At 56.3% G+C, this 25,435-nt stretch overlaps 16 protein-coding genes across 16 annotated transcripts; 8 read left to right on the top strand and 8 right to left on the bottom strand.

Moving 5' to 3' along the window:
• Positions 1-1,763: 1,763 nt before the first annotated feature.
• Positions 1,764-2,512, bottom strand: CCMA1212_002010 (54S ribosomal protein subunit img1; the record flags this gene model as incomplete). Its single annotated transcript, XM_073699414.1, has 2 exons — positions 1,764-2,272; positions 2,344-2,512. 2 exons carry the CDS (start codon positions 2,510-2,512, stop codon positions 1,764-1,766), a joined length of 678 nt encoding a protein of 225 aa, XP_073562356.1.
• Positions 2,513-2,784: 272 nt separating this feature from the next.
• On the top strand, positions 2,785-4,038 carry CCMA1212_002009 (uncharacterized protein; the record flags this gene model as incomplete). Its single annotated transcript, XM_073699413.1, has 2 exons — positions 2,785-2,893; positions 2,978-4,038. The coding sequence occupies 2 exons, from the start codon at positions 2,785-2,787 to the stop codon at positions 4,036-4,038; spliced, it is 1,170 nt and encodes a 389-aa protein (XP_073561887.1).
• A 216-nt stretch (positions 4,039-4,254) lies between these two features.
• On the bottom strand, positions 4,255-5,460 carry CCMA1212_002008 (Cysteine synthase 1; the record flags this gene model as incomplete). Its single annotated transcript, XM_073699412.1, has 2 exons — positions 4,255-5,252; positions 5,346-5,460. The coding sequence occupies 2 exons, from the start codon at positions 5,458-5,460 to the stop codon at positions 4,255-4,257; spliced, it is 1,113 nt and encodes a 370-aa protein (XP_073561886.1).
• Positions 5,461-6,043: 583 nt separating this feature from the next.
• CCMA1212_002007 (uncharacterized protein) lies at positions 6,044-8,940 on the bottom strand (the record flags this gene model as incomplete). Its single annotated transcript, XM_073699411.1, has 2 exons — positions 6,044-8,785; positions 8,890-8,940. The coding sequence occupies 2 exons, from the start codon at positions 8,938-8,940 to the stop codon at positions 6,044-6,046; spliced, it is 2,793 nt and encodes a 930-aa protein (XP_073561880.1).
• A 1,093-nt stretch (positions 8,941-10,033) lies between these two features.
• On the top strand, positions 10,034-10,949 carry CCMA1212_002006 (uncharacterized protein; the record flags this gene model as incomplete). Its single annotated transcript, XM_073699410.1, has 3 exons — positions 10,034-10,269; positions 10,335-10,551; positions 10,665-10,949. The coding sequence occupies 3 exons, from the start codon at positions 10,034-10,036 to the stop codon at positions 10,947-10,949; spliced, it is 738 nt and encodes a 245-aa protein (XP_073561879.1).
• A 144-nt stretch (positions 10,950-11,093) lies between these two features.
• CCMA1212_002005 (putative enoyl-CoA hydratase) lies at positions 11,094-12,050 on the bottom strand (the record flags this gene model as incomplete). Its single annotated transcript, XM_073699409.1, has 2 exons — positions 11,094-11,824; positions 11,909-12,050. The coding sequence occupies 2 exons, from the start codon at positions 12,048-12,050 to the stop codon at positions 11,094-11,096; spliced, it is 873 nt and encodes a 290-aa protein (XP_073561882.1).
• Positions 12,051-13,767: 1,717 nt separating this feature from the next.
• Positions 13,768-15,321, top strand: CCMA1212_002004 (uncharacterized protein; the record flags this gene model as incomplete). Its single annotated transcript, XM_073699408.1, has 1 exon — positions 13,768-15,321. One exon carries the CDS (start codon positions 13,768-13,770, stop codon positions 15,319-15,321), a length of 1,554 nt encoding a protein of 517 aa, XP_073561881.1.
• A 492-nt stretch (positions 15,322-15,813) lies between these two features.
• CCMA1212_002003 (uncharacterized protein) lies at positions 15,814-16,889 on the top strand (the record flags this gene model as incomplete). The annotated part of the gene is made up of 2 exons (XM_073699407.1): positions 15,814-16,236; positions 16,320-16,889. The coding sequence occupies 2 exons, from the start codon at positions 15,814-15,816 to the stop codon at positions 16,887-16,889; spliced, it is 993 nt and encodes a 330-aa protein (XP_073561883.1).
• A 701-nt stretch (positions 16,890-17,590) lies between these two features.
• Positions 17,591-19,736, bottom strand: CCMA1212_002001 (Transcription factor steA; the record flags this gene model as incomplete). Its single annotated transcript, XM_073699406.1, has 3 exons — positions 17,591-17,879; positions 17,947-18,030; positions 18,094-19,736. The coding sequence occupies 3 exons, from the start codon at positions 19,734-19,736 to the stop codon at positions 17,591-17,593; spliced, it is 2,016 nt and encodes a 671-aa protein (XP_073561885.1).
• A 451-nt stretch (positions 19,737-20,187) lies between these two features.
• Positions 20,188-21,183, bottom strand: CCMA1212_001999 (uncharacterized protein; the record flags this gene model as incomplete). The annotated part of the gene is made up of 3 exons (XM_073699404.1): positions 20,188-20,373; positions 20,697-21,108; positions 21,179-21,183. 3 exons carry the CDS (start codon positions 21,181-21,183, stop codon positions 20,188-20,190), a joined length of 603 nt encoding a protein of 200 aa, XP_073562539.1.
• CCMA1212_002000 (uncharacterized protein) lies at positions 20,580-20,894 on the top strand (the record flags this gene model as incomplete). Its single annotated transcript, XM_073699405.1, has 1 exon — positions 20,580-20,894. The coding sequence occupies one exon, from the start codon at positions 20,580-20,582 to the stop codon at positions 20,892-20,894; it is 315 nt and encodes a 104-aa protein (XP_073561884.1).
• Positions 21,184-21,663: 480 nt separating the features above from the next.
• CCMA1212_001998 (uncharacterized protein) lies at positions 21,664-22,029 on the top strand (the record flags this gene model as incomplete). The annotated part of the gene is made up of 1 exon (XM_073699403.1): positions 21,664-22,029. One exon carries the CDS (start codon positions 21,664-21,666, stop codon positions 22,027-22,029), a length of 366 nt encoding a protein of 121 aa, XP_073562540.1.
• A 1,871-nt stretch (positions 22,030-23,900) lies between these two features.
• CCMA1212_001997 (uncharacterized protein) lies at positions 23,901-24,119 on the bottom strand (the record flags this gene model as incomplete). The annotated part of the gene is made up of 1 exon (XM_073699402.1): positions 23,901-24,119. One exon carries the CDS (start codon positions 24,117-24,119, stop codon positions 23,901-23,903), a length of 219 nt encoding a protein of 72 aa, XP_073562537.1.
• Positions 23,980-24,198, top strand: CCMA1212_001996 (uncharacterized protein; the record flags this gene model as incomplete). The annotated part of the gene is made up of 1 exon (XM_073699401.1): positions 23,980-24,198. The coding sequence occupies one exon, from the start codon at positions 23,980-23,982 to the stop codon at positions 24,196-24,198; it is 219 nt and encodes a 72-aa protein (XP_073562538.1).
• A 179-nt stretch (positions 24,199-24,377) lies between these two features.
• CCMA1212_001995 (uncharacterized protein) lies at positions 24,378-24,738 on the top strand (the record flags this gene model as incomplete). Its single annotated transcript, XM_073699400.1, has 2 exons — positions 24,378-24,430; positions 24,549-24,738. The coding sequence occupies 2 exons, from the start codon at positions 24,378-24,380 to the stop codon at positions 24,736-24,738; spliced, it is 243 nt and encodes an 80-aa protein (XP_073562535.1).
• Positions 24,739-24,900: 162 nt separating this feature from the next.
• Positions 24,901-25,137, bottom strand: CCMA1212_001994 (uncharacterized protein; the record flags this gene model as incomplete). Its single annotated transcript, XM_073699399.1, has 1 exon — positions 24,901-25,137. The coding sequence occupies one exon, from the start codon at positions 25,135-25,137 to the stop codon at positions 24,901-24,903; it is 237 nt and encodes a 78-aa protein (XP_073562536.1).
• Positions 25,138-25,435: the final 298 nt, after the last annotated feature.

The following is a 25,435-nucleotide window of genomic DNA, read 5'->3' as shown; positions in this document are numbered from 1 at the left end:
TCCTCCACTCTCCCATCCCGTGATTGCGCGGCCGTCGGTCGATGCTGCAGAAAACAGGCTCGAGGATCTGCTTTGCTGTCAAGCGCGAACATGAGCAATCAGGGTTGCCGCGTTACGCCTCAGCCGTGATGATCAATATCCAGCAGAGCGCAGGTTCTCGTGGCTCGGCAGCGCTGGATCCCCGCATGATCCCGGACTCTCACATTTGACCGCTTGCTCCGTATCACGCACAGTAAAAGATGAAGGAGAACCGGCCGATCAAAGAAATGCTTGGTATTACTGGTGGCGAAACACGTCTCGAGGAAAGCCTCGCCGGACAAACGCGGCCCCTATACCACGCAGACCAGACCTGGCAGCTCCGGGGGGACATGACAGGTCGTCTTTGACGCGATGCAGTCAAGGATGATTGCCGAAGCATCAAGCAGTTCTATTTTCCCACATCAGGTCACGTCGATATCTGACGAAGCTAACGTGATGCCAGTTGCCATGGAGCACGAAGCATGGACAACTGCAGACCACGTCCATTTTACAGTACATACGGTTGCCACCCATGTTCAACCTACCGTGTCTCGTCGATTTACCCGTCGCCGTTGGCATGATGTGGTCCCTGGGACTGTCAACTGTCAGGATATCTGCCTTCATTCTCACCCCAGCCTGGCGCTCACTTTGCCGACGGCTTACATTGGCTCCGTTGTCTTCAACTGTTGTCAAACTCGCTTCAAGATTCGATGCGTGGAGGTTTTGGCGGGTATTCGCCTCGCATGATCCAGGGAGCCCGCACATGTGCAACTCGGTGCTTTTCTTTGCGTCTCCCACTTTTGCGGTGGGAGGAGCCACTGTTCTCATGTTGCCATCGGGAGACGCCCGCTTGTACAGGCGTTGATGGATGTTGAAAAAACGGACCACTTGTGGTTCCAAATCACGGACCATCTTGCCCGTCGCATGTGCTTGCACTTGTGAGAACTGAAAGAAGCTTGGCGAGGCATGCCGTGTAAATCCTTCAAGGTCTACCGATAAGTGAGTGCATCAGGGTTGAGAAAGGCAAGTCTCCGCAAGGCCGAGTCAGGGATGCTTCCAAGCCTTGTCATTTCATGTCATTGATACCAACGGCCATGTGGATTGACTCCGGCATGGAATAAGCCGCAAAATGCTTGACTTGAATGTTTAGATATCTTGCCGAGAAAGCCCCATGTCACCGGCATCTGATTATGGCTCAGGTGCTGCCCTCGATGGGCCGTCGATGGGCCAAGCTTTGATCTCCGGCTTCTTGCTTTACGAGTGCTTTATCGCTTGATGATAACAATTGAAACTCTTCAGGCTGATAAGATGACTGCAAATAGAAGAAGAGATCGTGGGGAACAGGTACTGTAGAAAGTATTCTGCTTTCTTCGTCTCTCCCACGGAGTAGAGACTCGCAATAACAGTGCCTACCTCGTCGTTAAGCCGACATCAAGTGCAACCCTATCCTTGACGGCGAATCAGAGTCTGACTGTTCTTATTGTTGCGTTACTCTTATCGATAGCATTGCCCATGACTTCACATTGTAAAGCGTAGAGAGACCCATGAGCTTGTCCATCCTGAAGCTGAGATGTCTCAGTCTTCAGAAACACCGTGAACGAGAGCTTAGTGTGATGCGATCCAACCAACTCTCTCCAGCCGCCTCCTCCCTAGAACCGTGCTCTAATCGTTCGAATCATTTCACAATTTGTACATTTTTTTTTTCAAACCATATCATACAATGCCCACAAAAAACGCCGCCGCCTCTACCTCGTAATCCTCTTCCCACCGGCCTGCTTCGCCTTTGACCTCAGCGCATACCTCTCCTTCTTCCAAGCCGAAACCAAGTTATCCACGCTGCCCATGTCATGCTTGGGCTGCCGCATGTACGTCAACCGCGCCCTCCTGGCCCTCTTGGGCCGTCGCCAGATGATGTCGATGCCCGTGACGGTCGGGCTGTAGATCTTGAACCACATCTCGACGCCGACCTTCATCATCTGCCCGCGCAGCAGGATGGCCGTGTCGACGCCGCGCCGCCGCAGCTGGATGAAGACGCCGGAGAAGGGCTCGCCGTTCTTGCTCGTCACCATGAGCACGTCGCCCACCTTGGCGCTGTCGGCGTGCTCGCGCGAGAAGAGGCGCGTGCGGGCGCCGGTGGGATCGAGGCGGGCGATTTCTTGCTGGGTGAGGGCCGGCATCGGGTCGGGGTGTGTGGTTCGTGGGGAGGGCACCTGCGGCCAGATCTGGAACTTGGCGACCTTTTTCTGCTCCATGTCTGGAGTGGTGAACGCCAGAATTAGCAAGGCCTTGTCATTGTAACCGCAACGTGAGAAAAAGAAGACATACGCTGTCTCTGACTGAAGGCAGTCCGAGCCATGGAGGGGCTCGTCGTCGTCGTCGTTGTCGGCGCAGCCTCCGTCGCCATGCAGCGCTGCCACGATCTCTGGAATCTCGTCCTCCTCAGCGCCGCCTTCAGGCAGCCCACCGGCTGCCTGACAACAGCAGCGGCATTCATGTTGTGAATAGAGAAATCGCCGACTCCGGAAAGGCGACAAGATGGGGGTTTGAAACAGCCAGAGGTTGCAACGCCGTAAAAAGCTTCAAATCGGTTTTGGGGGGGTCTCGAAAAGCAGAGCAATTCGCCGCCGTGATTGGCCCGGCTCCTCTTTTTCTCCGACCCACCCCAAACCACCTTGTCGCTTTCCGGCAGTTCAAGGTCGAAAATATTCAACTTGTAGTGCTTCTTGTCACCCATTTCTTTGGCTTTTGTTGTAAGAGACACCAGAGATGGCGACAATACCAAACCGGTCGTTAAGACTGGCCGCTCGGTCAGTCGGGCGATTAAGCGGACGATCAAGTCTCGCTCAGCGGCAATTCAGCACATCACCAGTTCACGGTACGCATTATCGACCCGATGAATGAATCTCAATGGATCATCCAAGCATTGATGCAAAGAAGCCTAACAAATGAAGCGCAACAGGCGTCAGCGCCGTCTTCACCGAGACCGACAACACCGAAATGAACAAGATCCTCGCCTCCATCCAGGAAACCATCATCCTCCCCGCCTACCTCCCCGAGAAGCAGCGCAAGCTCGTCTTCAACCCCAAGATGAAGACGTACCTCGAGCAGAACCCCATCATCATCGAGGTCGAGGGCCTCGAGCACAAGTTCTCCTCCATCGACCGCTTCCGCGACATTGACAACTCAAAGGCCGTCCTCTCAAAGGCCCTCGCCAGCATGCGCACCCGCGACGACTGGGCCAACCTCGGCACGCTGCTCGCCGGCTACAAGAAGGCCGGGATCCGGCTCAAGGCCAACCACTGGGGCAAGATTGTGCGCATGGCGGGTCAGAGCGGAAACGTCCTCGCCGTCATCGAGTGCGCCAAGCAGGCCGAGAAGACGGGCCTCGTGCTGACCAACCCGGAGACGGTCGTCCGCGTACTCTCCTACGTCAACGACAAGATCACAAACAGCCACTGGGACGAGGCCGAGACGAAGCAGGCGCAGAAGTGGGCGGAGCAGGTCCTTGACCTCCTCCAGCGCAAGGAGCACATGGTCGAGGGCCAGCCCACGCGCGAGAGGCTGCACTTTTCGCGCGTCGTCCGCGGCATGACGCTCTTCACCAGGGCGTCCGCCATCAAAGTCAAGCGAGACGCCGGCGAGCCCATAGTCTCGGACATTGTCCTCCTCCGAGACGAGATCCAGCTGCTCAGCTCGCTGTGGAAGGGCGAGACGGACGCCAACCTCGAGGAGCTGCCCGACTTTGCAAAGCTCAATCCTACCTTGGAGCGCAACGCGAGCCCCAAGGGCGTCAAGATCCCGAAAGCCCTCAACGGGAGCGCGTACGTCCAGGTGCTGGCGCAGAACATCAAGGGCATTGAGCTGGCGCGCGAGATTGTCGGCGGGGAGGCGCAGGTCCTTGCGCCGGTGGAGGCTGCGCTGGCGGATCATCTGCGGCACTTTGTTCAGACGAGCAAGAGCTCGACAAAAGGCTGGGATGAGGAGTACGAGAAGATTGTCGGAGAAGCGCCCAAGTGGTGATGGGCCCCAATGTTGAAAGCAAAGAAAAAGGAAAAAAATCCTTGACTGTTTTTTCAGATCAAAGAGGCACGGCGAAGACAAAAAAAAAAAAAAGGGATAAAGGGAAACGGCCTCCACAAGGAGGAAGACATGCCAGAGATCTATACCTTGTATGTATGATGTATATACGTGTACAATATGTGAAAGCAGAAGAAAGAAGTCAACCAAACCGCCTCTTCACGGCAACACAATGTACTTCTCCAGATGCTTCGGAATAGCCCCCAGCAGCTTCTTCTCCTCCAGCCACTTGCGCGAAAACAGCCTCTCCGCATAGCGATACGCCCCGTCGCACAGCATAGTCACCACGACGTGGCCCCTGCCCAGCTTCTCCGCCACCTCCTTGGCCGCGACGACGTTGAGCGACGACGACGCGCCCAGGTACAACCCCTCCTCGTCCAGGCAGCGGTACACCATCTCGATGCTCTTCTCATCCGAGATGTTGAGCGACCCGTCCAGCAGGTCAATGTCCGGCTGCAGGTTGTCCGTCACGCGTCCCTGGCCGATGCCCTCGGTGATGCTCGAGCCGCTGCGCTCCGTCAGCTTGCCGCCCGACTGGATGTACGAGTGCAGCACGCTGCCGGGGGGGTCCGCCAGGAAGCTCTTGACGCGGCCGCCCGAGACGTCCTTGAGGAATCTCGTCGTGCCGGCGAGCGTGCCTCCGGTGCCCGTCGCGCACGTGAAGGCGTCCACCTTGCCGTCCGTCTGCGCCCAGATCTCGGGGCCCGTCGTCTCAATGTGCGCCCGTCGGTTCGCCGTGTTGTCAAACTGGTTCGTCCACACGGCGTTGTCCAGCGCCTCGGCGTGCCGCCGCGCCTGGTGGTTGTAGTTCTGCGGGTTGTCAAACGCCACGGCCGGCACGGGGTACACCTCGGCGCCCAGCAGCCGCAGCAGGTCAATCTTGCCCTGCGACTGCGTGTTGGGCATGTAGATGACCAGCTTGTAGCCTCGCGACCGGCACACGTGCGCCAGCCCGATGCCCGTGTTTCCGGCGGTGCCCTCGACCACGGTGCCGCCCGGCTTGAGCAGGCCGCGCTCCTCGGCGTCCTTGACGACGTACAGGGCTGCCCGGTCCTTGACGGAGCCGCCAGGGTTCATGAACTCGGCCTTGCCGAGGATCTCGCAGCCCGTTTCTTCGGAGAGGCGGTTGAGGCGGATGAGGGGCGTGTTTCCGATGGCTGTGCGTAGCAGAAGCAGGAACGGGTCAGCTGTTTGATCCCAAGGTGATCTTGACCTGATTTCACATCGACTCGCATCACGTCAGTTCATACCTCCAGTCAGCCCTCGAGCAACGCCCTGCGCCCGCGAAACGGCAAGAGTGTATGCGCTGGGCTCAGCAGCTTTCGCCGCCGCAGCGGCCAGGCGCCGCGTCGTGTGTCGGAACATTTGCTTCGAAAGACGGGACGATGTAGCCTCTCCCTGTTCGAAAGAAAGGAGAAGATGCACAAGAAACGAAGAAGCCACGCGGGAATGGCTTCAATTGGATTTCGGAACCGGAAGAATGAGGTTGTTTGTCAGCTGCTGGTCGTTGCTTCCTGCTTCACTGCTGCTGCTGTTGCCGCCGATGGCCCGGAGGTGGGGCAATTCAGGCCGAGGGCCCGATCACGTCATTTTGCGCTTCGATTATCCGATGCCGTTAACGGAACAATGGGAAAGGCGCTCACAGAGGCCATGATGGTTCCATGTATTGTCGATGTCGTGGTTCGGTGAACAAGAGAAGCATGCTAAAGGGGTGTCATTATATGTGATATCGGTGTCAGAAGTCCGTCTCTACGTCTGCCTTATTGCCGACAAGTATCCAACTAGGACTGATTCTCTGTAAGAGTTCCAACAACTTGGGTATAAAGGGGCAACCATAAGATGCTCATCTCACAACCTGCCGGCGTGCCAATAAAAGAAATATCAGAAAAAACCAAGCCATCAAGTCATCCAGTTATGCCATCCCAGAAGTGTACATGATTGCTTCCCCTCAAGACAGTTGCGGAAGCTTCACATAGGGCGCCGGGAACACGCCCTTGGCCCCCATATACGTCCCAAAGAACCAGTCACCGTTGATGTCCCGTATCTCCTGAATGTCGGCTCCGCGCGGAAACATCAGCTCGTCCTCGGCGCCAGGTTTGGGATACCACGCCCACATGGCATGGGCCGTCAACCCACAACCTCCGTCCGGCGGAAACTCGCGCGCATACGATATCTCGCCGAGCCTCTCTGGAGCGGTCGCCGACACATCTGTGGCGACGAGACGCTCCCGCTTTCCATCTCCCTCGTACCATGACCACTTCATAAAGTCGGGATGCGCAATGTTCTCGAGGGGCTCGGAACGGAGGGCCCTCCCGCCAACAAGATCTCTTTCCACAGATCGCCACTGTCCAAGCTTGCCCTCGATGAACCCGACAATAACCATTCTGTGGCCGCTGGGACACCTTCTCCAGCCCGACGAGCCGTTCTCTTCGCTAATATCCCCTTTCGACTCCAGGCCGCTGTAACACGACGTGCAGATATCGTAGTCTCCCGGAGTGGCATCTTGCGCTGCCGAGCTTGAGCAGCTGAAACAGTGATATCTCAGTTCGGAGGGTGGGACGGTACCCCTGCAAATGTCGCACTTGATCTTGAATGAAAGTGGCCTGAATGGACCGATCCCAGATAGTTGTGACGCTGTGATTACACTCGCTGTAGAGGGCCGACCGCCTGACCGGGGGCTGCGAGGCACGTACGTGGACTTGAGCGTTGCCTCGTGAGCCAACGGCAGAAGCCTGTGGCTGCATGATTTGCCCTCGTTTACGCAGTTGTTGCAGAAGCCCCAGTCGCCTTCGTTGCAGACATCGCAGCGCCAAAAGCAGTCGTTGGTCCATGCAAAGCACCGTGAACAGAATGTGCCGGTCTCCAGTCTCGACTTCGGATCGTCAGTCGTCATTGTCTTCTTACCGTCAGCGCTGGTAGTAGTTGAGGCCGGCCGCAAATAGCGACCGGCGTTCAACATATGAGGCATGGCTATTGTTTCGTCGGCCTGCCTGCGCTTCTCCCACTTCTTCCAGGCCCCATAGCCAAATCCAAACCAGTAAAGGCACCCCTTGCCTGACCGGTAGCAGTCAACGCACAAGTTCCAGTGCCCGTCATTACATACCCTGCAGTTGTAATGCACATCGTACTGAATGTCGGCTTTTTGGCAGCGCGAGCAGCTGATGGAGGGCTCTTCGAACAGCTGGGACTGTGTGCGGTGGTGCCTCGACGTCGCCGCCACCGGACTCTCGATAGGACTAGACACCAGAGAGGCCGGTGGGCTGACCACCTCGGCTGGTCGGTTTGATTTGGAGCTTCGTGCTGCTGTAATTTCCATCAGTTCAGGAGGGATCGAATGGGACGGCGTGGATGCTGATGGGTAGCTCTGTGTACGGCTCGCAAAAGACGCGCCATGCCCATTACCCCTTGGTGGAGTGTCGGCTGGATGAGCAGCAGCTGGTACAGCCGTCGAGCTGGAGCTTCTGCCAATCCTCAGAGCAGGTACGGATGCCGTAGGATCAAAGTCACTATGTTCTCTCCTCAGGCCCAAATCATTTTGAGAGTGAGCAGCAGGCCTTGCATCCATGGAAGAGAGAGAGGAGCTGTTAACGGGCGGCGTTGTGGTCGAGTGATGTCCGCCGCTAGTTGTTCGTCTCCTTGCCCTCCTCTCCGGCTCTCGTACTCCGAGATTGGCTGATGGCGAAACTGGCGGTCTATTCCTGTCTCCAACTTCGCTCGTCGATCGTGAATGCGCCCGATGCCGGCTCTGGGGTCTAACGTTATCAGGCCGCAGCCTGGAATCTCTCGACCTGGACGAGGCGCTGTTCTGTGTCCGGGCTTCAGGCCTCCTCTCCGGCTGCTCTTGTCGAGATCGGCCCCTTTGGCGCCTCCTATACGCTTCTGTGATGCGTTGACTGAGCTCGTCATCTCGGCTCAAATCGATGTTGTCGAGGTCGAGGCCATCCAGAAGCCCCTCTTCCTGGATTTGTCGTGCGAATTCCTCGATTTCCCTCTCAATGTCCCGCTCACTCATCTCGGACCCGATCAAGGACCGCAGTGACGACTGATGCTCGACCTGGCGCTGCCGGGACTCGCTTCGTCTGTTCCGAGACTGCGAGTCGCCTTCCGCAGACAGATATTCGGCGTTGCTCTGACCGTTTCTCCCCCTTCCGTCTCTTGCTCGTTGCGAGTGGCCATCTGATCTATACTCGGAGCCGGATCGAGATCGTCCATCGCTACTTCGCCCATCTGCATGTCTCCAAGCTGACCTTGCCTGTTGGGTGTCTGGCATGGCTGCTTCAACAGCCTCCCGCAGGCTCATCTCCCTGACCTCGTCCATCAGCCTCCGGTCCTCCTCCTCGAGCCGCTTCTCCTCGGCCGTACGTTCCCGGGTCTTGACTTTGGGCAGAACCTGGTCGCCAGGCTTATACTTTTCTTCCATCTCCCGCTTGTCGGCCTCGGGTCGTTCCTTGTTCGGATTCGCAGCAGTGTACATCTCCAGGAGCGTCGCGACGGTGGCATTATGCCGCGTGTCCCGCACCGAGCTCCGACATGACGGGCATGTGAAGATGATTGCGTCTGGAGGCGGCGGAGTGCGTGCGCGGCCGACCTTTTCCGCCTGGAAGCGAAACCATTCCTTGAGGCACGCGCCGCAGTAGGTGTGAAGGCAGTCGAGCAGAGTAAGCGGCTGGTAGAGGAGCTCAGTGCATATCTGTTGGAAGGATGCGTTTTAACATGGGTTCTGGCTTGAGATGCAGAGGCAATGATTTGATTCCACGGATCATGGAGGGGAAGCCGAAATGGCGGGATTCATACCGAACACGTCAACTCCTTGCCGAGGTCGAGGCCATGTGTGCGAGACTCCATTCATATTCTGTTTCTGCTCGAACTTAGGGAGACGGCTCGACTACTATTATATGTAAACAGCGCATGTGGACGAGGTGATTTTTGCAGCAAGAGAGTCGAGGTTCATGGGAGGAAAAGAGCAGATTTGGAGCTTGGAGTCACTGGCCATTCAGGGCAGGACGGGGCTGTGGGTACGTACCTGCCTTACCAGTGGATGCCTCGTCAACTCTTTTGACCAGGTGCCATTTTCTCGTCAATTAAGGCAAGGTAAGACAAGTGGCCTCGTATTACGGGAACAGGCGTGCCGATTCGAGTGTTGATGGCCGGCAAAGGCGTGTAAATCAAGGATTTGTTCATTCGATCAGCGCAAACAGCCTACAAGCACAGTAGAGATTCGATCAGTACCTAAGATGTATCTCAACAATTCGGTATTCCATGGCCTATGTCCCATCTTCTTATACGCCGAACAAGATGATTCGAAGTGCCCGAGTCTGTAATATGGGGTTTGCCGTCGAACCCCACGATAGGTTATTCAGCGGCCCTTGCGGACGGCCCGCGCCTTGCTAAACGATCAAGTGCGGGTTTGAGGCGTCAGACTTGTCTCTCCCAGTCACATGCAGCCAAAGCACTATTGGAGAGTCAAGCCGCGTCGTCAAGGCTCGATCTTGCTCGAGTTTCCAGATTTCGGAGCGTGTCATAGATGATCTGATGCCCCTGCGATTGGTCTCGCCGCATCATCGACTCAAGAAGAGAGCTCCAGGAGGATTCGAATATTCAAACAGCAATCAATGAAGTACATGGCTGATGGTTTTCAACGCTGGCATAACATTTCCAGTAAAAAAAAAAAAGAAAGATGATTTTCGAAAAACAAGCAATCAGTCCGAGTCGGATGTTTAGGATGTACCTGGGACGCTATAGCTGAATCCCAGCACATATACTGGTCACTCCGCATTGAGGATGTTGGAGCATGCATGTGTGGTGTTCGTCCGCAGGATCTCAACCGTATGATTCGCGTCTGGTGTGAGTGACGCAACTCACATCCTTTCACTCAACGCACTTCACCCCAAAACCCGACATTCCTCAATACCCTCAAGAGCCAAAGCATCGCTCGATCATGAAGCTCGTCGTCGTCGGATCCAGCGGCTTCGTCGGCAAAGAAGTCGTCCGCCAGGCCCTCGCCAACCCGGCCGTAACCTCCGTCGTAGGCCTCTCCAGGCGTAGAACCCCCGTGCCAGAGAGCCTCGAGGGCTCCAGCGACGCAGATAAACTCGCGTCTGTCGTGGCCGATGACTTTTTGAACTATTCAGACACTGTCAAGCAGCATCTTGTCAATGCCGATGCCTGCATCTGGTGCGTCTTTGATTCACTACACATTAGGTAGAAAGAGTCTTTCGTCGACTGATGCGGTGGCGCAGGCTGATGGCTGTAACTCCGAACAAGTCCGCGTCCATGCCCTGGGACCAAGTCCGCAAAGTCTGTCTGGATTACACCATCCACGGACTCGAGGAACTCTCCCAGGCTCCGAGAAAGGACACTTCGAAGCCGCTCACGTTTGTCTACGTCAGCGGTGCCAATGCTGAGCGCGATCCCGCCAAGAAGCCGTGGTTGCTCGGCGAGTACAGCGTCATGAGGGTAAGTTCCTGTCCTCCCTGCGTCCTTGTCTTTCCATTTGGGAACCTCGAATTACATGAAATCTCGATGATTCGAAATTGAATCGATGGAGCGCTAAAAATGGCTCGCCACAGGGAGAGGTGGAAGCGCGAGTGTTGGACTTTGCGAAACACTCCAACAATGCCATCGAGGCCTGCATCGCCAAGCCGGGCTTCATCCGAGATGCTGAAAATGGCAGTTTCCTGCTAAACGCCCTTCAGAATGTTCTTTCCGGCGTGATCCGTGTTCCCGTCGTGTACCTGCATGATGTGGCCGCGACGCTGCTCGCCCAGGCCACCGAGGGGGTTGAGAAGGAGACGCTGGAGTCTGCCGACATTGCCAGGATTGGAGGCAGCAAGAAGCAGAGCGCTGAGAGATAACTGCAGCATCCGGCACAATGGATCTCATCGGTAATTAAAATGTGTCTATATGTTTTGTTCCCTTTTATTACCTATGTGCTTTAGCTAGCTATAGTATACTATATGTGCCTGTTCGAAGGGCATGGACATATACCCTCTTCGTACTCAGGAGTGAGTCCACTCAGGCTTCTTCTTCTCCGCAAAAGCCTTCATCCCAATCTTCTGATCCTGGCTCCCAAACAAGCTATGGAACACCCTCCTCTCAAACTCGACGCCATCCCGCAGTCCGAGGTCCTGGCTCTTGTTCACCACCTCCTTGCACGCCTGCACCGCAACCTTGGAGTATCCCGCAATCGTCTCAGCCAACTTCAGCGTTTCCTCCATCAGCGCCTCATACGAGGGCAGCGCCTTCGCCGCGAGCCCCCATTTTTCGGCCTCAGCGCCGCTGAAGGACTTGCCCGTCAGGATCAGCTCCATGGCCTTGGACTTGCCGATGGCGCGCGTGAGCCGCTGGCTACCGCCGGCGCCGGGGATCGTCCCCAGCTTGACCTCGGGCTGGCCAAAGTTGGCCGTCTCGGTGCAGTAGATGAGGTCGCACATCATGGCGAGCTCGCAGCCGCCGCCGAGGGCGTGGCCCGAGACGGCGGCGATGATGGGCTTCTTGACCTGCGTCGTCAGGAGGGACCACGACTCGATGAAGGCCTTGGTGTAGGCCTCGGAAAAGGTCAGCGGTGCCATCTCCTTGATGTCCGCGCCGGCGGCAAAGGCCTTTTGCGAGCCGGTGAGGATGATGACGGACGTCTCGTCCGAGGCGTTGAAGTGGTTGAGAGCGTCGTTGAGCTCATGGATGAGGGGGGTGCACAGTGCGTTGAGCGCCTTTGGTCGGTTCAGCGTTACTGGGGTTTGGAAAATCGAATGTATGCATTAGCCATGCTGATTCTGTTTACGGCTTCGGTGAGCGAACTGGAGATCTGGAATACCTTGTCCGACGCCTGGCTTGGGGGTGGAAGTCAGGATATACTCATAGGACTTGGAGCTGTAGGCTCGAGCAACTCGGGGCAGCGTGGACCGCTGGAACGGCACCTTGCTGACCGCGGGTCTCAGGAAGCGGAAAGTGTTCATGGTGTTTGTATGTAAAAAGAGCAATTGGCATGTAGAATTCAGCTGTGAATATGAATGAGAATGAGAAGCTTCATCAATTGGGTATTGAAGATGAAGATGAAGATGAGACGAAGACAAAGCAAGCAGTTCGGCTCGAGATGGCCAAATGATGGAAAGCGTCGGCTCTCAGCCGAGGATAAACTGCCAGCTCCTCCGAATTGACGGAGCGTGTTGACAGAAAAAAAAAAGACAGCAAGAACCGCCAGCACAGTTTCAGTATGGATCAGTCGCCGACTGTGAGTGCATACTTTATCAAGGGTGCCATTCTTTTTAGTCACCCGCCTCTGCGGTGGGCTTCAGTCTTGCCGGTGACGACACCAGGAGGGGTGCTTACAAAAGCACAAGCGGGCCGGAAATAGAATCCACCGGGCTCATGGTTCGAGGCTTTCAGGGGGTTCAGCAGCCACTGCAAGCTTCCGGCTTGAGGAATAAGGGGGAAGGTAGGAAAACAGACCTCTGCAACTACAGAGTATCGGGCAGAATCTAGGCGATACCTCAATCCGCAATCGAAACGCTCAGACTGCAACAGATGAGAAGGCAACTTCTCTTGGACCTTTTGATAACAACTACGGAGTACATGCAACTGTCTGACACGACGGTAGCAAGGCTGCGAAAGAAAGGAGGGACTGCAAAGTGCATGCGTGCAGACCTACCCAAGGTACCTAGACTAAGACAATAAGGCTCCTAGGTAGGTAGGTAGTATTTCGAACTGATGAAAGTTCATTTGTCTCTGTACCGATTGTTTCCCGGTTACCTCTTTTCGTGCAAAACGCTCGCTACGGCAGAAGTGCTGCCGAAGAACATCCCCGAGTTCGAATAGGCTCTTAGCCACCCCAATGTGCTCGAAACCTTCTCGTTGTTTGCCACTCCGGATAAGCTTAAGCCCTTTCCATGCTCCAAATGGCGTACAGGGCTCTCGAGCTCAACAGTCTTGGGCGTGCCAAGGCAGTGTTTGTGCGCAGAACTGCGGCTCGGATCCAAGCCTTCATTGACAGGTGCCACACCAAGGAGCTTCAACTCTAAAAGTAGAGTTGTTGAAGGAAGGCGTTTAGTCCCATAGCCTCAATAATCGGCCTCCGGTATTGTTGAGTCTCCCCAGTAGTTGTAGCTTCTTTCAAGGGTATCTGAGAGCCACCACCTATTGTGGATGGTGGGTGAGGAGTCCGGCTATCATCGTGACTTTGTACGCCATGGCTCCGCAAACCCCCCCAAATCGTCATAGAGAACGACAAGCTTCTGGCATCCAACACCATTTCCCCCCAAGTCTGCGTATGCGGACGCTCTCCGGCGGATTCTTTCGAGGCTTCTCCGAAGTAGGTATCAGTTTGCACTGAAGGGCCAGATTAACCTTAGTAGATGGCTTTGATCCTGTACGCAATCTGTCTAGTAAACTCGGCAGAGTCTGGGGACATCGGCGGCTCATACAGACCTTTCCCGGTTGAGTATGAGGCTCTCGTGAACCTTCTTTTTGTTGGGTTGGAGAGCGGGTTTGACTTGTCGACGAGAGCGATAGCAGCCTGCTCCAGCCCGCGTATATAAAGAGGAGATGCTCTCCAGAGTCCCTCGGGTCCTCTCTTTTGCTTCCATCCATATCAGTCCTGAAAGCTTTTGTTCTCTCTCATACAGCTTTACTGGACACCACTTTCCCAAGCACGAAGACGTCCAATCCAGACACAAGATGTCTTCCGTGCTTCCCATTGAGCTCCTGCTCATAATCGCCGAGTCCCTCAACGCGAGGGACTTACACGCCTTTGTACGTGGGGCCCCCTTCTTGGCGGGTGAACTCACGTACACCCAACATCTCCTGGCCGTCCCCGACGACGACGGCAACAACCTGGTGCATTTACTTGCACGAAGCGGGGAGGATGCGTCGCTGGAGCGGATGTTCCCAGATGGGGACATCGAAGAGAGCCGCTCCAATGACATCCTTCGTCAAAAGCAGGCGCTTCTCACGCGCTCTGCGAACTCGAAGGGTGCCACATCCCTCCTCCTGGCGGCAGGGGGCGGGCATATGGCCGTGGTGGAGAGGATCCTGAGGTGGCCGGGCGTGGATTTGAACCACGTCGACCACGACGGATACACGGCCGTCGACTTGGCAGCGAGGGAAGGGCACACAGAGATCGTGAGCCTGCTGCTGGAGAGGCCCGAGTTGACGGTCGACTGGAATGTCGATCGGCCGGCAAACCCTCTTTGTCTGGCGGTAGAGAATGGCCACGGAGAGACTGTGAGGAGGATCCTGGAGCGACACAATGATCGCATCAGCGTCAACTCGCGCGCCGCCAATGGCCTCACGCCCCTCTGCCACGCGATAGTCCGCGGCCACGACGCCCTGGTAGCGCCGTTGTTTGAGCGGCCAGAGCTCGATGTCAATGTGCCGATCGATCTTGCCGCCACTGCCCTACACCTCGCCGTCAGACACCAGAGCGAGGCTGTCATCAGAGCCATCCTGGCACATCCCAGCGTCGACCCCAACCGTCAAGATGGGTACGATCAGACGGTCTTGCACGAGGCAGTCTATCTGGCGGACGAGGTCACGCTCCGCCTGCTTCTCGAGGATCCCAGAATCAACGTCAACATCAGCAACTGCCTTGGGGCCTCCCCACTCGTCAACGCGGTGAAAAGGGGACACGAATGGGCGGTAAAGCTCGTACTTGCGCGGCCTGACATTGTGCCCGACAAGAAGGACGGCGGTGGGATGACTGCCCTCTCGTGGGCAGCATGGCTGGGCCGCCATGATGTCGTAGAGATGCTGCTGGACCGGCAAGACGTGGATCCCAACGCCAAGGACGACGACGGCGTGGCACCTCTATCCATGGCCACGCAGAGAGGGTGGTGCCAAGTGGCGGAGCTTCTTCTGAGGAATCCCTCCGTCAATGTCAATGACGAGGACGACTGGGGCTGGACGGCTCTCGCTCACGTCAAATCTGCTCCAGGGGGCTGGGGCGGCCCCTCGGTGAGGCTGTTGCTCTCATACGGAGCGACAATGACGCTGTACCCGGAGATGACCGTCAGCTTGGAAACACTGCCCGCCTCCGAGATGGCATTAGACCTCGTCGAATCCATGGTCGAAGGCCAAGACATGGAACGATACATGATCCGTCGCTTTGGGTACGAAAGAACTCAGCTGGCCTTTGCCCAGGGCGAAACGGGGGTGCGAGCGCTGCTGTTCCGACAGACGAGAGCAGCTGCTAGGAGGAATGGCGGAGGGTTGGGGGGCATTTTATACTGGTAGCGCGGACGCCTGTGATATCGAAGGATCTGTACAAAGGTTTGCGTGTGGAAGAGCCATCTCGTGGGTTTTGGCTGCAGGAGATCTCGACGGGTCATGTGGAAACCATCGAAACCATCTTGGTTTGATTTTGTTTGAAAGAGATGTCGATGGTTTTTGTTTGAAATGTGTACGCATGAATTGGAGCCACCATATACCCAGGGAAGAGTTGAATTGATTCAGTTTATTGCTAACACCTTCACCTTGAATGAGGTAGAAATAGATGAGGAATAAGAATAGAAGAGAGGTCCATCTTCGATCCCCATCAGTTCCCGGTAGAAGTGGAGTCCAGAGCTCTAGCACATCCAAGCGCGCTAAACCTAAACAGAACAGCACTCGCAACAACTCCCGATAACGATAACGCAAAAAAAGTTGAAGCCTTTCAATAGCAACTAAACCCATCAGCGCCAAACCAAGGCTCAATACACACACACTTACTCACCCAATCCACTCCAAATGGCCGTCCTCGGAAAGCGCAAGGCCCCAGAGCCGACAATATCGACAGAAGACGCACAGGAAATCTTCCGACGACACTTTGAAGCGCAGTTTCTTCCGTTGCCCGAGGCAGAGCGCAAGGCGCGAGGGAAGGAAGAGGGGGAGGAGGACGACAGTGAGGACGACAGCGATCGCAGTGAGGGCGAAGGAGGCGAATGGGGAGGCTTGTCGAACGATGAAGAGGGCTCCGATGACGAAGAAGATGATGATGACGAGCTAGATGAGGATGAGGACGACGGTAGGACCAGCAACGCATCCATTGCCAATGCATCGCCTCTTACTGACGCAATACCAGACACTCCCACCGTCGAAGTCGTCGACCACTCCGTCTCTCAAGCCCCCAAAACAAGCACAATGTCCAAACGCGAACTCAAAGCCTTCATGGTGAGCCCTCTTTCCATTCTCTTCCCCCCCCCACCCCCACCCCCAAAACGACAACAAAAACGCTGACGACCCTGAAACTCCAGTCCTCCCGACCTCCAGACCCAACATCCTCCTCATCCTCAAAACAAACCGCCCAGCCCTCCTCAAAATCATCCTCCGCCCTCCCCGAAGACGCCCCCTCCCTCCTCGCGCAAGACCTCGAACTCCGCCGCCTCATCGCAGAATCCCACCTCCTCCAGACCAACAAGCCCACCTCCCTCTCCTCCATCCTCTCCTCCTCCTCGCAGGCAGAGCCAAAGACTTTTGCCGCGGGCCGCGTCCGCCAGAAAGCGCTCGACCTCCGCATCCAGGCGCTTGGCTCGAAAACGTCCATCCTCAAGCAGGAGAAGATGCCGATGCACATGCGCAAGGGCATCAATGCCGCCGCTACGGAGAGAGAGGCGAAGCGGAGGCGCGAGGCCAAGGAGAGCGGCGTGATTCTGGAGCGGGAGACGGGCAAGAAGAAGAAGAGGGATCGGAAGAGCGGAGGAGGCGGTGCTGGGTTTGGACCGGCTGTGGGCAGAATGAGGGGTGCTGAGCTGAGGATAAGCGAGAGGGATGTGAAGAAGATTGAGGGGGTGAGGGATACGTTCGGGAGGAGAGGCAAGCGATAAGCGATGAAAAAGCAGAAGCGTTGATTTACATGTCTGATATACCATGTATCCATGGTTTCAAGACTGGCTGAGCCAATCTATTCACCATCATACACAGCAGAGATGGACGGCCTTTGACATCACCAAGACAATGCGCGTCACTCATGGAAGCCGTCTCGCACGTTAACCAGCAATTACTTTTCATGTCTATTGAGCCCTACATCTCAACACTAAAACAAAGGGAAGCTCCTACAGTGGTATTCCACCCACGAGAAGCCCCCTTATAATCTTGCCATTGAATAATAAATAGTATATAAATGAATATATACAGATAGCGTCGTTCTCACTCCTGTCACATGCAAACCCCTTCTCTTCAGACCGCCCAAAGAAGCCCAAGTCAAGCAGGCATTACCCCGCTGGAAGCCAGACTCCGAGAGCGTGCGTGTGGAAAGAGTAAATGTTGTGCGTTTTCCAGCCGTAAAAGAAAAAAGAGGACAATCCGAGCATAAGACGCGTTAAAGAAAAAGGGGGTTGTGAGATAAAAGGAAAGATGGAGATGATATCAAGAAGGAAGAGAAAGCGAAAAGAAAAAGGACACACATGAAATCCCCTAAACCGAGATCCATAGAACGTGAAAATGTATCATGACGCAAACAGATAAGAGAGGACAAGGCAATAAAATGGAAAAAGATCATATGAAGCACGGATAAAGAACAGGGGCATTACATGGCACCGCCGGCGTTGATAGCAGTTGGTTGGCTGATGGTCATGGGCATGCTGAGGGTCTGGAGGCTGTTGAAGCCATGGCTGGATGTCATGGTCGTCTGAGGAGCAATGGTGCCGCTGGTGACGACGCCACTGATGGAGCCGGGGTGGAAAGCCGACTCGGACGTTGGCGAAGCTTCCTCGACAGATCCAAGATGCTCCTCGCCAGAGTACTCCTCCTCCTCCTCGGCAGACAGGTGCAATGAGCCCTCACCACCATCCTCGCGGCTGTGGGTGCGCTTGTGCCTGTAATGATCAGATTAGCCACCGACACGGTTTTGGATGGGCTTTGGAGCAGGAGGAAGAGACATACTGTGCCAGATTATCCGATCGAGAGAAAGCTTTGCTGCAGTGGGGGCAGATGTAAGGCTTTTCTTGAGTGTGCGTTCGAACGTGCCTAAGGAGCGCTTAGTTAGAACTGGTGTCCCTACGTGGCTGATGCTGAGGGAGAGAAACTTACCGCTTAAGATGCTCTAGGCGCTTAAAAAGCCGACCGCAGGTGGGAATGGGGCAGGAGTGAGACTTGTGAGGGTAAGGACCCAGCTCCATCACAGTCGCTGACCGGGCGCGTCGGACAATGCCGCCACCCATCATGGGTCGCCCATCACCGGACATGTCGTCGCTGATGTGGGAGAAGTCGTGCTGCAGGGCCATGGGGTGGACGGCGGGGCTGCCGTGCCTTGAAATGTCCATGAGGTCCTTGTGCTGAGAGTTGGCGTACATGCTGGAAGGCGAGTTGCCGCCGGACTCCTCCCCTTCGACGACGGGTCCCATGGAGACGGACACTGACCTGCGCAGATCCGACGGCCTGTGAGGGGCAGACGGGGTCGACGTGGGTGCAATGGCAGACATTGAGGTAGGGATCGACGTGCGGCGTCTTCGCTGCTTGTAGGTGGGAGATCCCTCGATCACGGAGTAAATGTTGTTGGTGCCGTAGGAGCGAGGGAAATGCGGGCCTGTGAGGTGGGATGGCATTTGCACCATGCCGCCGAGGCCTGACATGCCGGACAGGTGGTCGGGGATGGCCGAGTAGAGCCCAGTCTCCTCGTTGGCGATGTAGGCGGGCTCGGCAGTCATGCCGAGGGCCTGCTGCGGAGGGGTGATGGGCTCAAAGGACAAGCCCCGGTTGCTGTAATCCTCGTAGCCGGAAGACACGAAGGAGGGAGCAGGCGAGTACTCCAGGCCGTAGGCGGGCATCGAGGAGTGGCGATGGTGGTTGTGAGTGATGGGAATGCCATTCTGGTTGTAGTGCACGCGGGTGAAGTCAGCTTCCCTCTTGACTGCCGCGACCTGCTGGGGGACGGCGGACGCCATGGTCATGGCGTCGTAGGAGACCATGGTCTCCATGCTCTCAGCCAAAGGGGCCATGCTGTGAGGGATCATGCTCGGGGGAGGCATGGAGTCCATGGCCCTCACAACGGGGGAGGTGGACTGGCTGGGGTGAAAGGAAGACTGCTGGGCGCTGAATGAGGACGAGTTGGCCTGCTGGCTCTTGGTCAGCTGCTCGTACAGCGACTGCGACGAGTCGTACTGGAAGGACAGCGCAGGCTCGCTGACGGCGACAGTGGTGGCCTCCTGGCCCATCTTCTCTCGCTTCAGGTCCCGCTCCAGAGCATCCAAAAAGAGACGATCGTGTGGCACGCTGTACCAGTAGAAGACCTTTTGCTTCTTCTGGGTACGGATGCAGTTGTTTTTGTAGAGAAAGTCGAGGAAAGCGCTCTTTGGTTCCTCCAGGGAGGCGTCAGTTCCGGACTTGAGGTTTCGGAGATCGGAGAAGATTCCCTCCTCAAACTTCTTGGAGTTCTTGACGGGGCGGCCAAAGGCCTGGAATCTGAAAGAAAGGCATCGCACAATGTCCGTGCCCGAGATGTGAAAGAGGTTGTTCCACAGGATGCACGAGACATACTCGCCCGTCGGCAGCAGAAAGCGTCGAATGTACTGATCCGGCTGCCAGTCTACGGGAGCGGAGATGAGGAAGTACTTGAGGTTGTCGACTTGCTGGAGGGCGACCTGGGCATCATGAGGAAGCGCCTGCTGGGCCTCGGTGCTGAGCATGAACGTCTCAGGCTTCTGAGGCGCAATGGCCGGGTGCTGTGAGTACATGGTGGGCGAGTTGTGGCGATGCTATTTCTCGTAGGAAGTTGGAGGGCGGGAGTACACCGTCTGAGAGATGTGTGTGTGTGTGTATCTGCTGGCCAATACAATTGGCAATGGCGGATGGGTTCGTCCTGTGGTTTCTGCGCGGGCACCGTGGCGGGCGGTTATTGGCGATTTATGCGCGCAGATGCTGGTGCGAGACCAGAGGAGACTCAGAGACAAGGAAACTATTTAATGAAAGGCGCTGCCCGAGGGTCGCGAGAAATGGCGATTCGACGCGATGGTGGTTGTGTGTGGTGTATGCGTGTGAGAGACCAGCTCGAAACGACTGAAAGAGGTTGCACAGCAAGGGGGAACGTCCCAGAACAACAGCGTCAAGCGAATGTATGGGCGCGTCCAAAAAAAGCGAACCGTTCTAAGGCGAGGAGATGATGCCGTCGGTCGGTCGCAGATTGAATTAAATGCGTATGGAAACGGAGGAACCAGGAAAAAGGAGCGTAGTCGGCAAAACCCCGCGACAACGCTGGCTTGTTGTTTTTGTCTTGTCCTTGTCCTGTCTTGTCTTGCCTTTGAGGCGCTGGCGATGATGGCGTGGCGGAGCGACGAGCGGAGCGGCGACTGAGGCGCGCGATTGAGGGACAGCCTGGCCCAACGTTTGTGAGAAAATAAAAGAATAAAAAAGGTGAAGAAAAAGAGAGGGCACACGAGAGAGGCTGCGCGGCTCCGAAGAAGAACGGGAAAAACAGGACGGAAAGGGTGGAGGCGGAGGAGGGAAGAAGCAAAAGGGCAGGAAAACGTTTGAAATAAGAAACACAGGGAAGAGATTTCAGAAGAAGGGGAGCGCTGAGGATGGACGGCCGGGGGAAGGGCACGTTTAATGGGGTGGAGTGGCGGGCCTTGGGTGGTGCGCCTCCAGCGGGATTGTGCCTGTGCCTGTGCCTGTGCCTGGCCCTGAGCAGCCCGTACCTGAGCGAGCCCGAGCCTATCGTGGTGGACGTACAAAGATCGAAAATGGAGGGAGAACCCGGCGAGCAGCCCAAAGGGAAGTACCTGGGCCTGCGCGGGTCGGTGGCTGCGGGTGCAAGTACCTTTTCGTCTCGTCTGGCTGCGGCGGTTCTGATCGGGCTGTCGACTGGAGCCGGTGGTGCTGCTGGCTGGTGCTAAGAAGCGCCTCGATTCTGTTGGCGCGAGAGCTGGACGGTTCCTGGACGGGCTGCTGGACGGGCTGCTGGGCCCTGGAAGAAGTTGACAAGAGCCGTGATTAGCAGTACGAGCGTAAGGTACAGGTACTGCGACGGCACGGAGTAGAGGCGGCGTACTCTGTGGCGCGGGTGCTGGCGGCAGTGTACCTGGATGATACTTGAGACGAGGAAGCTCCCTTGGGCAGGAGAGAGGGGGGAGGGGGCACTAATAACACACGCGGAGGAAAAGAAATCATAATAAAAGACGCCATTATAATGACCAAAATAAAAATAAGAGAGCGAGGGCGTGCAAGGGTCGGTGCGCACAAAGAGCGAAGAGCTCGGAGCCAGCCAGAGGGTCGGGCGGCATGCGCTAAGCCCGATGGGGACGTGGGCGGTACGGGCAAGTGCGGCGGGGCGCGATTGCAGCGAGAGAGAGGGCAAGCGAAGAGAGAGGGAGTGGGGCTGGGAAACGAAGCACCTCAGTCAGTTGCTGTCATAGCGCATGAGCGGGCAGCATTGAGCCCACTGGGGCCAGGCCCTGGGCAGTGCTCGTAGCGGACGTCTGTAGCGGTACTTTGGCTGCTGCGTCCCCTAACTGTAGCGGTGCGGGCGGTGTTGGCAATGTAAGTTGTCTGGTGGCGTGTAACGTAGGTAAGCCGGAAGAGAACAAAGGCACAATAGAGACAGAAGGGCGCAACAGATTTCACATGACAACAACACAGCACGCCACACAGCACAACAACCCAACGATGAGACGAACAACACCAACGGAACCAGAAAAATACTCGGCACGACACACTGCTCGCCTCGAGGACTCGCAGCGCAACTGCTGGCGCCTCCGTTGGTGTTCGGAGCGCTCGTGGGCTGAGGCTCCACAGCCAACCACGGCCGGTACAGGTACACGAGCGCCTGTACGTGACAGCTACAAGGCATTCGTTTGGGTGCCTGAGCGCTTTGCTGCAGAGCCCAATCACGGCCAAAGTCCGCACGCACGCCACAAGATCGGGCAAGTCCCAAGATCAGATGCCGGCATCGCGACCTCCAGATGCGCACCTGCACTCCATTCTCCTCAACGCAGGCTCTACGGCGGATTGACATCTTATCCTCTTTACTGAGATAGGGAGTTGGAAACGAACGACAAACGCTCGAGTTTATGCACTTTATCTGTGCGTTGTTTCTGGAAGAAATCCGTCCGGACCCCAAACTCCGAAGTGTGACTGGACTCGTACTTGTACATTCCATCTCCAGAAGAACCCGGAGGCACTGATAGAATTGCAGCCAAGGGGGGGGGAACTTGAAGAACGCTGCAGCGCTGCAAAGGAGGGCCAAAACCGGGCCCCTTGATCTGGCCTGGCCTCCACACGAACCCAGTTGGAGCTCCCCCTGCTCCAGAACTTCAAGGTTTTTTGCACGACACTGTCAGAGAGTGGGTGTGCAGGTAGCGAGACAAAAATAGGACGGGCGTGTGTCGACAAATTACACGAACGAGTACGGCTAGCAAAGGGGGGGTTGCGAGGATGAAGAGAGCTGCAGGCCAGTCCAAGTCACTGAGTGGCATTTCCAGACAGCCATTGTGTTCTAATCCAATCCTGCAGCGTCACCTCAACAGCTCTGGCAGGTCAATGCAAGGACGTCTTTCTCTTCTCATTCGACGAGCTGGAGTCGACGAGGCCACATCTGGCTGTTGCTGCTTCGCCTCTATCATGTCGCCGAGGCTGGCTGCGGTGGTGCTCCCTCCCCTGCTCCCCCCAGATACCTAGTATCGACCTCTCTCACACACAAGTACCTGTACAGGTAATTCGGCAATACAGTACCTATACGGTAATGTAATTAACTCTGCTAGCGACCACGCGTCGATGCTGGCGAAAACAACCACATGGCAGCTTGGCTACAGCCTCCGGGTGGCGATGCTCCTATTGCTAAGTATCTGTCTGCTTCTCTGCATGAACAGGTAGCCTTTCACGGCATGGCGCTCAAGGCGGCTCAATGCTCATTCATGCCGCCGAGTCCGCGTTGTCAACCATTGCCAGCAACAAGGGGGCAGCGAGAGTTATGCTCAGGGAGAAAGCCCGCGTTGCTAGTCTCTTGTTTGATTGAATAGTGTGGCTATCGCAGGTCTATTACTTTGCTGGGCGCTAGCCTTGCGTACCCCTGACCGGATGTATCGACCGCATGAAGATGCAATCTAGGCTCATTTGGTTCCTGAATCAGTCCGTACATGAGAGCTTCGGAGACATGAACAGACTGGGAATGGAGAGCTCATCGCCAGGAGCATGCTTTTTCGTGCCTCGCTGCCGGCCCCGCAGCGCCTCTTCACCCGCCTCGTCGAGGACATCCCCTGAGCGCGACTGCTGCCATTCCTTCTGGGTAGCGAAGTGAGGAGAAGCATGTTGTTTGGCGGCTCATGAGACGACCGCATCTCGTAGCCATGCGAGCAAGGACGTCCGATTGGGCCTCGTTTCGGCCTTGCCCTGGATGCAGCAGCAGCCCAGTGTTACCGAAAGATTGCTCCGGCGCTCCTACTGCCGGTGTCTCGCCTCCGTTGGCCCGTCACTGCCGGCATGGGAACCAGGAACCCCAAGACGAATCCGATAAACATTGTTTTCGATCCGTCAACTCAAGACGCCAAACCCCCCGTCGTTGTATTTTTGCAAATATGGCTCTTACCGGGGGAGAAAGGGGAACATCTGATGTCGGTATTCGGAATCATGATAGACTTCAATCCAGGACACCCAAGGAGTTGAGGGCGAGCATGAGCCCTCCACGAACAGAAAAGCTCAGCTATGTCTCCTTTTTTCTCTTTCAGGCTCAGTTTGTCAAATTTCCCAAGCGTTAAGGCTTCCAAAGTTCCAACTGCCCACTGGTTCCAATACCAAATCCCAAGTCGTCGGCTAGGTAGTTGGCAGGATTTGATCCCTAGGCAAGCTCTTTCTTCATGCGGGCAAATTCTCGAAAGCAGTGCCCGGCGAGACAATGTCCGAGTCGTTCACCTGTAACGCGAAAAAGAAAAAAAAGGGAACAAAGGTCCATGTTTTGCGCAGCGATGGTGATCTGACTCCCGAACAATGAGCTCCAACCTGGAAGGATTGCGCGCGGGTTGTCCGGAATCTGTGCTCTTCTCGAATCGGCGACGATCAGATGGCATCTCCCTGGCATCGCGAAACGAGGATGGCGGCGAAAGAAGGAAACACTTGCGCTGTCGCATCGCCAAATCAACTATCCAGGTCCCCTTGTCGGTTCCGAAACAGAGCAGCAGCAGGAGGTCGACGCTGTTTGAGCCCTAAAGGGAGAAACGCGAGGGTAGAGGCATTCGTGTCTGCCCGATCTGAAGTAGACGATGGCAGAGGGGAGTCAAGGCGCGGCCACTTTCGCCAGAGCTCGCACGTTTGCTTGCACTGATGACACCCCAATGGCAGGGCCTTTAGAGTCCTGCGTGTCATTGAAGCAACCGGTCATCTCGGCCATGCCTAGGCAGATGCTTATCTTTCCGATGGGCATCATCTGCAATGCGACCTCGTAGGTGGTGATAGCAGTAACTCGTACCAACATGACTTGGAAGTCGCTTGTACTGTGCCCGTGCTCGTGCTCGCACCTTCTCCTGCGCTGCGCCTGTCAAACCTTTTTCCGCTGCCGACGGGCCAAGGCTCCAAGGCCACCAAAGCTTTTCCTCCTCCAAGAAGCAGCAGCTCCCGGCCAATCGCCGCGCCAGCCTTGCAGAGCCCAGCATCGCAATGGCCAGCCGGCGGCCCGAGCTGCTGCACGAGAGGCTTTTCAAGATGAAACGCGCCTGGAGCGACGCTCTAGTGGAGACGAGGCATTGCTAGAAACACGCGCAGCCGTCATTGGCGGCGTCAGAGTGCGTACGCCCCTGGGCCCCATGGCCCCATGTCTTGCTTCATCTCACTAAGCAACTGTCCTAGGCCAGACGCACTCTAGCCCTTCGACAGAGCACTTGTTCCCGCCAAATCACGACTCTGGGCGACCCCTCATTGCAATGCTGCAGGAGCAGGGATCGGTCGGTTGCTCGCCAGCTTCCAATGCGACGTCGCTAACCCTGATGCCCCCAGGACGTGTTGACGATGAATGCAGGTGACCGCAGCTGCGCTGCTGGACAGGCCATGATTCCGCACCCAGGCGCCTTGGAGAGCGAACCGCGGTCCGTCTTCTTTGCGCACTTGCTTCTGCGGCCGCATCTTGTCCGACGACCACAGCGCAGAAGCCATCGGCCCACGGGCTCTGGAGTAACCGCAGGATACAGCGGGTGGCTTGCGGCTATGCCCTGCTCTCTACAGACATGCGCTGTCTGTCTGTGATACGGGCTCGGGTGCCTCTAGACCACGAAGAGCTGAGCCAAGCTGCTGCTACGGTTGCTAGTTCGTGATATCGTACGAGCTTGAGGCTATCTATCCGTGGATCTCTATCAAAATGCAGGATATATTGTGGTGCCGTCACCCTTTCATCACAAAGAACCAAGACATGTCGATGATTCAGCGCGCATCGGGATCGTCCAGCCGCACTCGA

This window comes from Trichoderma ghanense, assembly GCF_004382785.1.
Source record: "Trichoderma ghanense strain CCMA-1212 chromosome Unknown scaffold_1, whole genome shotgun sequence".
Taxonomy (NCBI): domain Eukaryota; kingdom Fungi; phylum Ascomycota; class Sordariomycetes; order Hypocreales; family Hypocreaceae; genus Trichoderma; species Trichoderma ghanense.
This window is presented reverse-complemented; position numbering and strand designations above follow the sequence as displayed.